Source organism: Pongo pygmaeus, chromosome 7, assembly GCF_028885625.2.
Source record: "Pongo pygmaeus isolate AG05252 chromosome 7, NHGRI_mPonPyg2-v2.0_pri, whole genome shotgun sequence".
NCBI lineage: Eukaryota > Metazoa > Chordata > Mammalia > Primates > Hominidae > Pongo > Pongo pygmaeus.
Window position 1 is genome coordinate 153,673,395 of NC_072380.2, and position 12,947 is coordinate 153,686,341.

The window sequence follows — 12,947 nt, forward strand, 5'->3', positions numbered from 1 at the left end:
CCTATTAACTCACTTTTCCTTACAGCCAATCACTTTTTCCCATGCCGTCAACTGCCCTGCTCCTCTATCCCATAAATATCCCTAAAACTTCATCTTTGGAGAGGCATATTTGACATCTGTTCTCTCATCTCCTCACATGGCAGCCTTGGGAATGAGATCTTTTCCCTTTGGCAAAACCTGTTGCCACAAGGATTGGCCTGCTGCACGTTGGGAAAAAACTAATCGTAGTAGAGCAGGGAAAATTCCTGACCAGGTAACAAATGATAGAGGGTAGACTGGTAACAAATTAGACTTAATTGGGCTGGGCCTGGTGGCTCATGCCTGTAATCCCAACACTTTGGGAGGCTGAGGCACACGGACCACTTGAGGCCAGGAGTTTGAGACCAGCTAACATGGAGAAATACTGTCTCTATCGAAAATACAAAAATTAGCCAGGCATCTGTAGTTCCAGCTACTCAGGAGGCTAAGGCACAAGAACTGCTTGAACCCGGGAAGCGGAGATTGCAGTAAGCCGAGATCGCACCACTGCACTCCAGCCTGGGCGACAGAGAGAGGCTCTGTCTCAAAAAAAGTAGTAGATCTAACTGGGTGAGGACAAGTCATCTACTGTGAGATCAAGGCAGGCAGCACTTATGGCTGGCAAATGCTGGAGGTTTAAGAAAAGGTTCAAAGTGGCTGTGAGATGGAATTGAAAGCAAGACCAAAGCAATGTGGTTGTGCTATTCGCTTTAAGGTTCAGTTGTGCTACAGCAGACATGGGACAGAACGAGCCGGCTTTAACTTGGCAATGTTTCTGCCAAGTGAGCTAAAAACAAACAAATGAGCAAAAGGCAGGGACGACGGGGATGTAGACCAGGGAAGGTACAATTACTGATCACTGGTTTTAGGCTTGTTAAGAAACCAGAGAAGACGAAAAAGTGTGATGTAGACAGCAGAATGGGGATGGGATCAAGGAACAAGCTAGAAAAATTGGAGGTGGTGGTCAGAGAGGGTTTTCTTAAAATTGAAATTATAGGAAAGTTATAGTTGTAGATAAAGTGTAGGCCTCACAGGAACGAGAAACAGCAGACAGCACTAATGGAAGAATGGAGAGAAGAGGTGCTGGGGCCGGGCACAGTGGGTCACACCTGTAATCCCAGCACTTTGGGAGGCCAAGGAGGGCAGATCACCTGAGGTCAGGAGCTTGAGACCAGCCTGGCCAACATGGTGAAACCCCGTCGCTACTAAAAATATAAAAAATTAGCTGAGTGTGGTGGTGCACATCTGTAATCCCAGCTACTCGGGAGGCTGAGGCAGGAGAATCGCTTGAAACTGGGAGGCAGAGGTTGCAGTGAGCCGAAATCACGCCACTGCACTCCAGCCTGGGCGATGGAAAAAAAAAAAAAAAAAAGAAAAAAAAAAAGACGACATGCTGGAAGAATTGCCTACCATGAATACTGAAATCCTCCCAAACTACGATGGGGGATGCTGGAGAAGTGACAGTGAACTGGGTGCTCAGAACTTTGAGGAACATAGGACAGCCTTGTTCTGATATGTGAGATTCAAAGCTGATGTTTTTGAGGGAGAATAGTCTGGAAGGGGCAACGAGAATCAAGGCATCCTTACCTCATCTCCAGTCCTAGTGCTACCATGGTTCTCAGACATCATCAGTAGGGTTACAGAGGCACCAAGGGGTATCACTGCTCTCCAGAGTTTTAGTTAGAGGATTGTGACAAAGAGGAACATATAGAGACGTCCCAGAAGACAGAGGTATAGTGTTTTAGAAGTTGGGGGAAACTGAGCAATAAAGACAAAACAGAGGGTATGCAGAGGGTATGCCAGCAACAAGGGAGTCTGGGGCTTCTGGAGGAACAGGTATGAATAGGGATAAAGAGCATAATGAGATTAGTCCAACTGGATCAGCATTTTCCTTTTTATTTCTAGTTACATAAGGCAGGCGATATTTTCCTTTGACCATACCTCTCAATTCTATTCTTCTCCTTGGGCATGAGGGTGTGGTGCTGACAAAGCTGAACACTATCGAACTCTGTGTTCCAGCAAACAGGTTTCCCAGTAATCATCCAACCTGGGGTGGTCATGGGGGAACCTCCTATTCCAACAATGTGAAAAACACACAAATTCATACTGATATTTTAAAAAGAAAATCTCAAAGAACGACATCTGACTAGCAAGGTAAAATTTATTATTTTAAAAACTGGTAAACAAAGGAAAAGAAAAAGGCAGTTTTCCTGTCTTCCCAGGAGAAGCCTGCTCCCGAGGGTAGTGAAGCAGCTGGTGAGGGAAAGCTGTCTCTAGAAGCATTCCAGCTAAACAAAGGGAGAAGAAATGACAGGATTCACAGGGTGCCATTTTGTGGCCTCTGATGAAATCTAAGCATTAATGTCAACAGCTGCTAAAACTATTAGGTGAAATGCTCATGGGAACGTTCTCATGTATGGATCAGAGAGTGATGGGACCTAAACCCACTGATTAGTCTTAACATCACAAAGAACAACCAGATGTACATCACCTACGAAGTATTCTTGTTGGGGGGAGGGGGGGAATCAAGCCCAAACTGGATCAAACTTCTCTAGATTCTAACAAGCAGCTGATGGGAAATAAAGGGGCCAGGAAAGAATAGGTTAAACAAAACAGCATCACAGAGATGTAATCAGCCTAATCCAGAATATGAGAATAGGACAAGGGACACAATTTCTTCAACAGATTAATTGCAACTAGTAACAAACAATCAACAAGGTCTAGCTGACACATACAGGAGATGTTGCAAGCAAATTCACAAAGTACTTCTTGTCTGATTCTTGTTTAGACGAAACCACATATGAAAATGGGACAATCAGGGACATTTGAACACTGACTGGATAGCTGATAATGTTTTGTAAAAAAAGTGTCATCTTTTAGGAATAGTTACAGGTGAAATATGCCTTAGATTTGCTCTGGAATAACCAATAGGGATTATGTGTGTATGTAAGTGGACGGAGGCAGAGGTGAAATAAAATTGGCCAGAAGTTTTTAGTTGCTGAATCTGGGTGATGATGATACAAAAAATCATGATACAATTCTATTCTCTCTTTTCTGTATATGCTTGAAATTTTCCATAAAAAGTTTTAAAAACTAAAAATTCAAAAGCATAGTAGGTACTTAATATTTGTTCATTTCCATGGTCTCCTCTTTGTAAAGGCATCAAAAATATTTTGTCTTGACTCATGCAGTTTGATTTTAATCCACAATTACTGTATAGCTATAAGCTACAAACGGGGTGGGGGAAGACTTGAGGTCAAACTCTAGAATTTATATTTTAAACTTTCAAGCATTCCCTTTAAAATTATTTTCTGCAAAGAAAAAAATAACTGGGCCTTTTGATGTTAGCAATATTTATTTTATATTTGGTAAGATGATACATGGGCTTTTTGTGTTTTAATAATACTTTTTTAAAAAAGATTGAGAAGTTTATTAATTATTGTTAATAAGTTTCACCAGAGGATCAAGATGGTTCATAAGCCAAGTATACCCAACACTGCCAACTGTGAAGCATTTATTTTACAAAGACAAAAATACATTTGTTTCTAATACTCTCATATATTTTTTCCCCTTTATGGCGTGGAGGCTGCTTGGGAGAAGATGGGAATACTCGCTTCTGGAAACAAAATTTATAAGACTGAGCTGGATTTCTGTGGGCTGGGAAGAGTTTATAAAAACAAAAATCCACTTTAAATTTTTGTTGTACTCATTATTGCTCAGCTTTTCATTTGGCCTTTTTAAAAATTTGAAAGTGCCTCAGGCTACCCCTTGCCAGGGAGGTCTGTGAGTTTCTGTCTGCACTGTCTGCACTGCCTGCAGCTGAGACGAGAAGTCAACTCAAGGGTGAAGGAGTGGTTCTGGGTCCTTTTTCAGGATACTACTTTACAACATACGATGTTGATATTTCAAAACCTATATGACCTCCAAGTATTCTTTTCAACTGCTTTAGAACCCATAGAAGAAAGGGTATGACTAAGAAGAACACTTAAATCTCAATAGTGGCAAAGGGAGTTCAAATGATGTAATGGTGGGAGAGGGAGGGCTATGGGAAAGAAGGCAGCACAGCTGGGCTATTTTGATTGTTCACTTCCTTATTCATGCACAACACGATCAGCCAGTCTATCCATATGAAGTCAGTGACAACTGTATGCTTCTCAGTGGTTTGGAGTCTCTCTTAATACCAGACTGACTACCAGAATAATTTCCAGTGAGCCAGGTACTAGGAACAGATCAATAACATTCAATACCTACTACTTTGTGCACATAAAAATTATCAGTAGCATTAATTTGATTAAATTACGTATATAATTTACAAAAATGAATTTATCTTTTAAAATTTAGTTGTTTTTTTTTTTGTGGGGGGGGGACAGGGTCCTCTCTTTGTCACCCAGGATGGAGTACAGTTGGGTGATCTCAGCTCACTGCAACTTCCAAATCCCAGGGTCAAGAGATCCTCCTACCTCAGCCTTCTGAGTAGCTGGGACGATGGCCACACGCCTCCACGCCTGGCTACAGTTTTTGTAGAGACAGGGTTTCACCATGTTGCCCAGGCTGGTCTCAAACTCTTGGGCTCAAGCAATCTGCCTGCCTTGGCCTTCCAAAGTGCTAGGACTACAGGCGTGAGGCACTGTGCCTGGTCTAAATTTAGTTTTATTTTTAAATTTTTTCAGTGTCCCGTGGATTTGGTAGGGAAAAAAAATGAACTACTTATATAACAGGTGACAACGCTCTAAAATTAGGGCAAAGTTTTTTTTTTTTCCTTTTCTTTCCCCTTTTAATTCCTAAAAGCTAGCATTTAAATCAAGCTTTCAGCAACAGACAGAGACTACCTTGGAAACCCACAGCATTATCAAAATTGAAACTAGAGTGTAAAACTAGACAGAAGAACCTTTTTCAAACTTGAATACAGGGCACACTTCTGAGAGTTGGAACTGAGTCAGTACTATCCTATTCCTAATAAATGGGGGGGAAAAAACCTTAATGGAATCACATGCAAACTCTTCCAAAGTATTATTCCCTTCCACACATTTATATCATCAAGCTTTAGAAATGAGTCAACATAGGCTAGGTGCGGTGGCTCACACCTGTAATCCCAGCACTTTTGGAGGCAGAGGCAGGTGGATTGCTTGAGCCCAGGAGTTTGCGACCAGCCTGGACAACATAGGGAGACCCCATCTCTACAAAAAAATATAAAAATTTGCCGGGCATGGTGGCGCACACCTGTAGTCCCAGCTACTTGGGAAGCTAAGGCAGGAGGATCACTTGAGCCCGGGAGGTTGAGGCTGCAGTGAGCTGAGATCAAGCCACTGCAATCCAGCCTGGGTGACAGAGGGAGACCATGTCTCCAGAAAAAAGAAAGAAATGAGTCAATATGGTCTAATGTAAAGAGAACAAACCTTCTAGTCCAAGATCAAGATTTCCATCAGGCTATTACTTACTAGCTATGTGAACTTGGCCAAACCACTTCAGCTCCGAGTGTCTTCATTTCTTTATGTGTAAAGTGAAAATATTATGAAGACTCTCATGAGGTTTAAACAAAATGATGTCTGTGGATGGGCCAGGCATGATCTCTAAGCCACACGCATATGTAAATAACTACCCGTATTTATAAGTGGCATAGTCATGAATAGGTAACAAATCTAGCGTATCAGAGACCACACGGAAAGAGATAAAATGCAGTAGTTATTATAGACTATACCACCTTATATTTTATAGAACTTTACAGTTTACAAACCACCTTTGCATATACAAGTGAGCTGTTTTAGAATTTGTAATGAAGCAGCTTAATACAAAATACAAATAACATTTATTTCATTAAATGTTTTAATAGTTCAGAATAATTTCCAGTCACTAACCTGAAAAACCTAAAAGTAATCTTGAATAAAGGAAATTATGCTGCATGATGAACAACTGAACCAAAATAATCTGTTAGAAAACTAAAAATTTATTTAAATTGCAACAAATACTGAAAAAGTATCACAAAGGGCCAGGCGTGGTAGCTCATGACTAATTTTAATTCCAGCACTTTGGGAGGGTGAAGTGGGTGGATCACCTGAGGTCAAGACTTCAAGACCAGCCTGGCCAACATTATGAAAGCCCATCTCTACTAAAAATACAAAAACTAGCTAGGCGTGGTGGTGCACAACTGTAGTCCCAGCTACTCGGGAGGCAGAGGCAGGAGGCTTGAACCTGAGAGGCGGAGGTTGCAGTGAGCCAAGATCACGCCACTGCATTCCAGCCTGGGTGACAGAGTGGGAAAAAAAAAAAAGTATCACAAAGTAGTATAATTGTCCTTTAGCATGAAGGGCTTAGAGACAATCAAACCAAGCATTTGAAAAAGATCACTGCATTGGTTTACATGACAGAGATACAAATGAGAAAACTTGTATTATCATCTCTAGTGCCACATGTGTAATCCAAACATGTAACAAGAGCCATGTGCATAATGCAATGGTATTACTATCATGTGTTATCTTGTACTTCTGGTCATAATTAAGGTTTTACTGTTTTATCAAGGGCTTCGTTATTTTAGAAAAGAAAAAAAGACCCAAACACAATAATCAACCAAACAAAAACCCCAAGTTTATACCTTCAAAATATTTAAAATACAGCTTTACTCATTGATTTGGAAATACCTGATTTCTAGGGTAATTTTAACCCACACAACCATTGGTTAAGCACTCCCTCTCCATAGAGGCCACGCCTCCTCTTTCAGCATACTTACAGGTCCCTTATGATAGACTGCAGCACTTGACTTTCAGATACGTTCTGTTGTACCCGAGGTCCACAACAAGCACAAGTTTCCTTATAACTTAATAATTAGGCTTAAAAAAAAGACTTCTTCAGGTTCTCAGAACAATACAGGCAGGGACACATGTTGTTCTGTTAGATATTTTTATAAATCTCTGTTAATCTTACACTTATTTTTATAGAGAAATACTGTGTGAATTTCAAAGATACACTATTCATATATTCAACATCAACTGTCATTGCAATCTTACTGAAGGTGATCCAATAACTACCTTTATTTTGCAACGAAATATGAAAAAGTACCTGGTATCTTCTCTCCGGAATGTAAGGATATTGCTTTATTTGCCAACAAGAGAGACCCACAAAGAGCTGCAAATTGTCCTAAAGTTATCTAGACCCTCACTTTTTCTGTTGGTCATCCTCTCTTCCCTTGCCCAACATCTCCTAGGAAGGAATCTAGAACCATTTACAATGATTCCTAGGAAAAAATCAAGAAAAATTTACAGTGACAAGCTTACAGGTAATCCCTTGAGAGCCCCAGTGACACTGGTCGCTCCAAATATTCCTGCCTTTCTGCTGTCTGTTCCCACTACAGAATGCATTCCTCTAAGACCCAGCACACCTCCATACCTTACTCAGGAATTCATGGATTTATTTAAAAACAATTACAAAACTTATATCCCAGACAATAAAGAGATAAACAGAACATGTCTTTACATTCAATGGGGTCATGGTTTTGTGGACAAAATGGTTTCTAAAACACAATGACATCTATTTTAGGACTATGCATAAGAGAGAAATGTACAGTGCACTATAGAGCTCTGAGGAGGAAGAGTCCAGATCTTCTTAAAGTACTCAAGAAAGGTTTCTATGAGGTACTGACATGTGAACCCAGACTTGGGTCAGGTAAGAACTCTGGTTGTGAAGAAAAATGGGAGAGCCAGACAAATCCCACGAAGACTCTCCATCTTCATTGACACTTGGGAGTGTAACAGTTCATCAGTACAGGGGAGCAAACTCTCTCAAATTGCTCATGACAGGCAATAGAGCCTAGAGGGTAATAATGACCTGAGTTCCAATCCTAGTACCATCATTTTCAAGCTGTGTGACACTGAACAAGTTTGTTTACCTTTCTGAATTTAATTCTTCATATCTGTGAAATGGAGAGATAATAAATACCTTGCAAGGCCACTGTGGGATTAAATAATATTTAACATTTATGAAGGGCTTTACAATCCCACACAAGTTAATACATGTGCAGGTTTATTGTCATACAGACCACAATTTTAAATAACTTTCCCGTTGCTCTCAATTTACCTGCTTTATTTTAATTCACTATCTATGGTTTGACTCTTTCACAAGAATGTAAACTCCATAAAGGGAGGGATGTGGCTTTGTTTTCTAGTAGACTCCAGTATCTAGAATAGTGCTTGGCACGCTGCAGGCACTCTGTCGGCCGGATTAATGTAAAACTGAGGTCTCTTCAATCCCGTAGGGCTTGTTAGGGGTTAAATGAAGTATCACCTGACAGAAAAACAAGTAATTGCAGCTGGCATATAGTTGATTGCAGCCTCACCCCACTATCCTAGACACTGAACACGCTTACTGTGGAGAAGCACATGCAGAATTTCACAAGGATCCAGGAGCAGTAGGGCCTCTACCTTGGTATGTCAGCACTACATCCCACATAGTACAGTGTTTCCAGGTTGGCAGGTAAGAAATAACCTTGGGATTTAGTAATATTACTGTTTTTCTAGGTATCAGCTTAACAAAGATGTCCCTAGAAATGTGAATTACCAGCTTTGGGGCTAAGTGCAATGTACTGGTTCCTGGCCAGCTAGGCTTATCAGTTTTTAGGTTTTATAGTTTTTGTGGAAGATAGAAACATATCACACCATTGAATATCAGGATGACGGAAGGAAAGAAGGAAGGGAGGAAGAAGGGAGGGAGGGAGGGCCAGCAGGCAAGAAAAGAAAAGAAATATACCACACTTGTTTCTCTGGTTCCACCTAAGTAAGCAAGCAGTAGGCAGACTAAGGACAAACAAGACTCCGAACAATTAATGCCATGTCATTAAATATCCACTGGACACCAATTATTCTTTGCTTGGATTTGTAAATCACCTAAGTGATAGTCATATATCGAAGTATCACTAACTCTGAAAGTGAAACTATTTTTATATGTAATGATGAAAAGAGCAAGTCTGGATGGAACAGCTCAAGCAGAACAACAGAGATGGGAGAGGCACAGCCACCAACTTTTTTTTGGCTAAAAAACAATGTAGATGAGGAGGTGAGGGAAGACTGGAAAGGTGGGTGGTGGGCAGATAATGAAAAGTCTTGGAGGGCTAAGCTGAGGAGCCCAAACTTCATCTGATAGATACTAAATTATTACTAAAAGTTTCTGACCAGAGAACTGCCTATTTAAATCAACATGGTAGCAATCTAAGAACATGAAGAAGGTACTGAAGTATGAACTCCTAGTTAAGGAATACCTAGGAAGAAAAAATGAAAGCATGATCACAAGTAATTCAGGGGGGTGTTAAAGCCAGACATTAGAGTTTGAATAATGACTCCAGATTTTAGCAGCTGTGTAAACTTGGACAAATTATTTAACCTCTCTGGGACATAGTCTCCTCAGCTATACAATAACAAAACTATCTTATAGGTTTGCTGTAAGGACTAAATGAGATGATACATGTACAAGAACATAGAACTTAAACCTGAGCCTGGAACACAGTACTCATAAAATGCCAGCTAACTTTATTCTTCTTAATGGGGTTCTGAAATAGGAAGAAAACACTGAGATCATAAAGTGGGGGTTGGCTGGAAGAAGTAAAATCCAAGTTTGGTGATGACCAGCTGCTAAAAGACACATCTGAGGTTTAAACCTTGAATGGAAAGTATTGATTAAAAGAGATTAGTAAAACAGGAGGAACAAGATTTGAAGGTACTGCTGGGGCCTATTTTATTACATTTCATTACTTTGTTACCCAAAGACAGATGCCAGGAATAGTCCTTATTAACATAATGGGACATTTCCCTTCTCTCTTGATCAGGCCTGGGGAGGCTGTGGAGACAGTGTGTGGCAAGCACCAAAAGGGCAGTCCCCGGGGCTCATCCCAAAAGCTGCTTTACAGTTTGGCAAGAAGATGGACCAAAGGGCCTGTGAGTTATTCAAAGCCCTGCTCAAATCTCACCTACTCTACAGAACATCCTTCGATGCCCAGCAGTTGTTCCCTCCTCCAGACTCCTGTGACTGTAGCATGCGTGGTGGTCTTTCTCTCTCCAACTACATTACAAACTCCGTGAGGGCCTGGCAAGTTTGCCAATTCTCTGTACCCACTACAGACTGAACAAATGCAAATGCTGAGTGCTGTTTACTGCCCCAGTGTCACTACTGGAAACTAGGGCTACTCCATGAAGTCACGATTAAGCTTATAAGGATGATTAACTGTTTACCTGAGAACATGCTGGCAACCCCGAAGCTTCCATAAGACCAGCTCTAGCATTCCAACCTTCTCTCTACTTAGGAAGTGAGCAATGATTTCTAAAGCAGTAATACTTTGACAGTATAACACATCATTCACCTTTATTGAGTATCTCTGCCAAGTGTACAAATACAAGCAAAAATACTTCTTGAGGAAGGGCTTATGGGACATTTGTGCACAATTAAAAAAACAAACAAACAAGGAAGCCAGGCCCAGTGGCTCGCGCCTGTAATTCCTGGCACTTTGGGAGGCCAAGGCAGGCAGATCATCTGAGGTCAGGAGTTTGAGACCAGCCTGGCCAATAAGGCAAAACTCTATCTCTACTAAAAATACAAAAGTGAGCAGGGTGTGGTGGTTGGCACCTGTAATCCCAGCTACTCAGGAGGCTGAGGCAGGGGAATTCCTTGAACCTGGGAAGCAGAGGTTGCAGTGAGCTGAGATCGCGCCACTGCACTCCAGCCTGGGCGACAGAGTGAGACTCTGTCTCAAAAAAAACGGATTCAAAATAAACAGGAATTGGGTCTTTTCTAAGTGAGATACTAAAGTTAAAAGGAAACTATTATTTCAGAAATGTAACATATATGTATGCACATATATAAGAACAAATTACATATGTGTGTATATGGTTACGTATGTATATACGTGCATATACAGATGATATATGTATTTTAAGATATCAAATGGGCCCATAGAAGATGCTTTCTCATCCTTCCCCTTTCCTTTATTTCCCACATTTTTAAATGGGAAAAAAGGCATATCTATTTTGAAACATACCAAGGAAAGTACAACACACTTAATTGCACCAGCAATAGTTAAGACAATGCTCATGCCAGAATCTTAACTATATTTTTTAAAAAGCAATACTCAAACACCATATTGTGAAAGACAAAAATTGTTTTAAAATGTCTCACATTTCCTGAATTTCATAAAATAAATATGCAAAGTATATTCTACTGAATTGCAAAGATAAATTGTAATGGTAACTTCATTCTGGATGAGATTAACATGATATTAAAACCCAAAAATAATTTGGAATTCTATACAACTTGCTGAGTGATCTGGTATTTTACCTATCTCCCATCTAAAAAAAAAAAAAAAAACAAAAAAAACTATGAGCCATACTTAAAGCTATTTAATGATGGTAAAATTATGCAAATTTGGATAGCCAGAATGCTTATTTTCATAAGCTATTCTAGAATGAAGCAATTATACTAAAAATAGACATCTATGATCGTCTTACCCCATGAGACTGCTTTTCGAGGTCTGCTACCTAGAGCCCCTTACCTGACACAGAGACGGCGTGTGTCCGCATGCCTTGCTTTTCGCTGTTGGCCAACCTGTGACAGACAAGAGCAAAGCTGTAAGCCCTGCAATTTCCCCAGGACCCCACAACTCGGCCTCATCAAGTAGGGAACTGCCTTGGATGAGGAAGACAAAATTTTAGATACGTGATTTCTTTAAAAATTGGATTCTACTATTAAAATAGCCAGGCTGCTTTAATGCTTTAAAGATCAGAAATTAAAATACACAACTGAAGGAATGTTGAACTGTTCTGAGAAAGATACTCTTGACAATAATTTAAAACAATGCAATACAATTTAATCTGGTATGAATGGGTTAAATAAAAATGTAAATTTAAATGCTACACAGTAAAGGATTGCCCCCAAAGTTATGAGAAAAAAACCATACACCTGGAAGTGGACTTTGCTCTCTAAAACATAATATGAAATACTACAGTATGACTGCTCCTTCTTAAATTTATGGCATGTAAAAAATTATCAAGAAATACATTAATATGTACTATTATCTACATACTTAAAAAAGTAATCTCAATATATCTTGCTACTTGCTTCATGAAATGGTTTAACACTAGTTTTACATATTTACCCACAAAAAATAAAATTTTGGCCAAAAGTCTTGGTGCTGTTTAAAAAATTAGTAAAAAATTTTTGGAAAGAACAAAACACAGGGAAAAAAGGAGCCACACAGTCTTTAGATGTCAAAGTTACCTGGTCTTTTTATAAAAGAAAACCTTTTCCAGATGAAATACTGACACTTAAAACAGTATAGGTTGAATATCGCTTATCCACAATGCTTGGAACAAGAGTGTTTCCAATGTCAGACTTTTTGGATTTTGGAATGTCTGCATATACATAATGAGGAATCTAGGGGATAGAATTCAAGTCTAAACGTGAAATCTGTTTATGTTTCATATACACCTTATACATGTAACCCGAAAGTAATTTCATACAATATTTTAAATAACTTTGTGCATGAAACAAATATTTGACTGCAACCTGTTACACATGAGGTCACATGAGGTCAGGTGTGGAAGTTTCCACTTGATGCAACATGTTGGTCCTCAGAAAGTTTCAAATTTTGGAGCATTTTGAACTTTGAAGTTCCAGATTAGAAATGCTCAACTTGCATATCGTTTTGAAGCACTACAACTATTTAATGTGAAACTGTATAATCTCTATAATAATCATAGCAAACAGCCACAGACTTGTGTTCCTTTTACAGAATTCTCCAAATATTTGACATTTTATATCTTTAGTATACAAATTTAATCAAAGTTGTTTTCTAACAACTCATTACTTTCTCTTCCATCGCAGCTACATGATTTATCACAACTTATCTTTGAACTGTATTTATTGGGCAGTCAGAGGACACACATTTTAAATCAATA

General features: G+C 39.5%; 1 protein-coding gene across 19 annotated transcripts in view; it reads right to left on the reverse strand.

Annotated features, from left to right (window-relative positions):
* Positions 1–12,947, reverse strand: part of PTK2 (protein tyrosine kinase 2) — a 349,963-nt gene that overhangs the window by 119,647 nt on the left and 217,369 nt on the right. For all 19 annotated transcript variants that reach the window (XM_063669126.1, XM_063669127.1, XM_063669125.1 and 16 more), the window contains one exon: positions 11,543–11,595. In XM_063669126.1, coding sequence (XP_063525196.1) covers positions 11,543–11,595 — 53 coding nt within the window. The remainder of the gene's footprint in view (positions 1–11,542; positions 11,596–12,947) is intronic.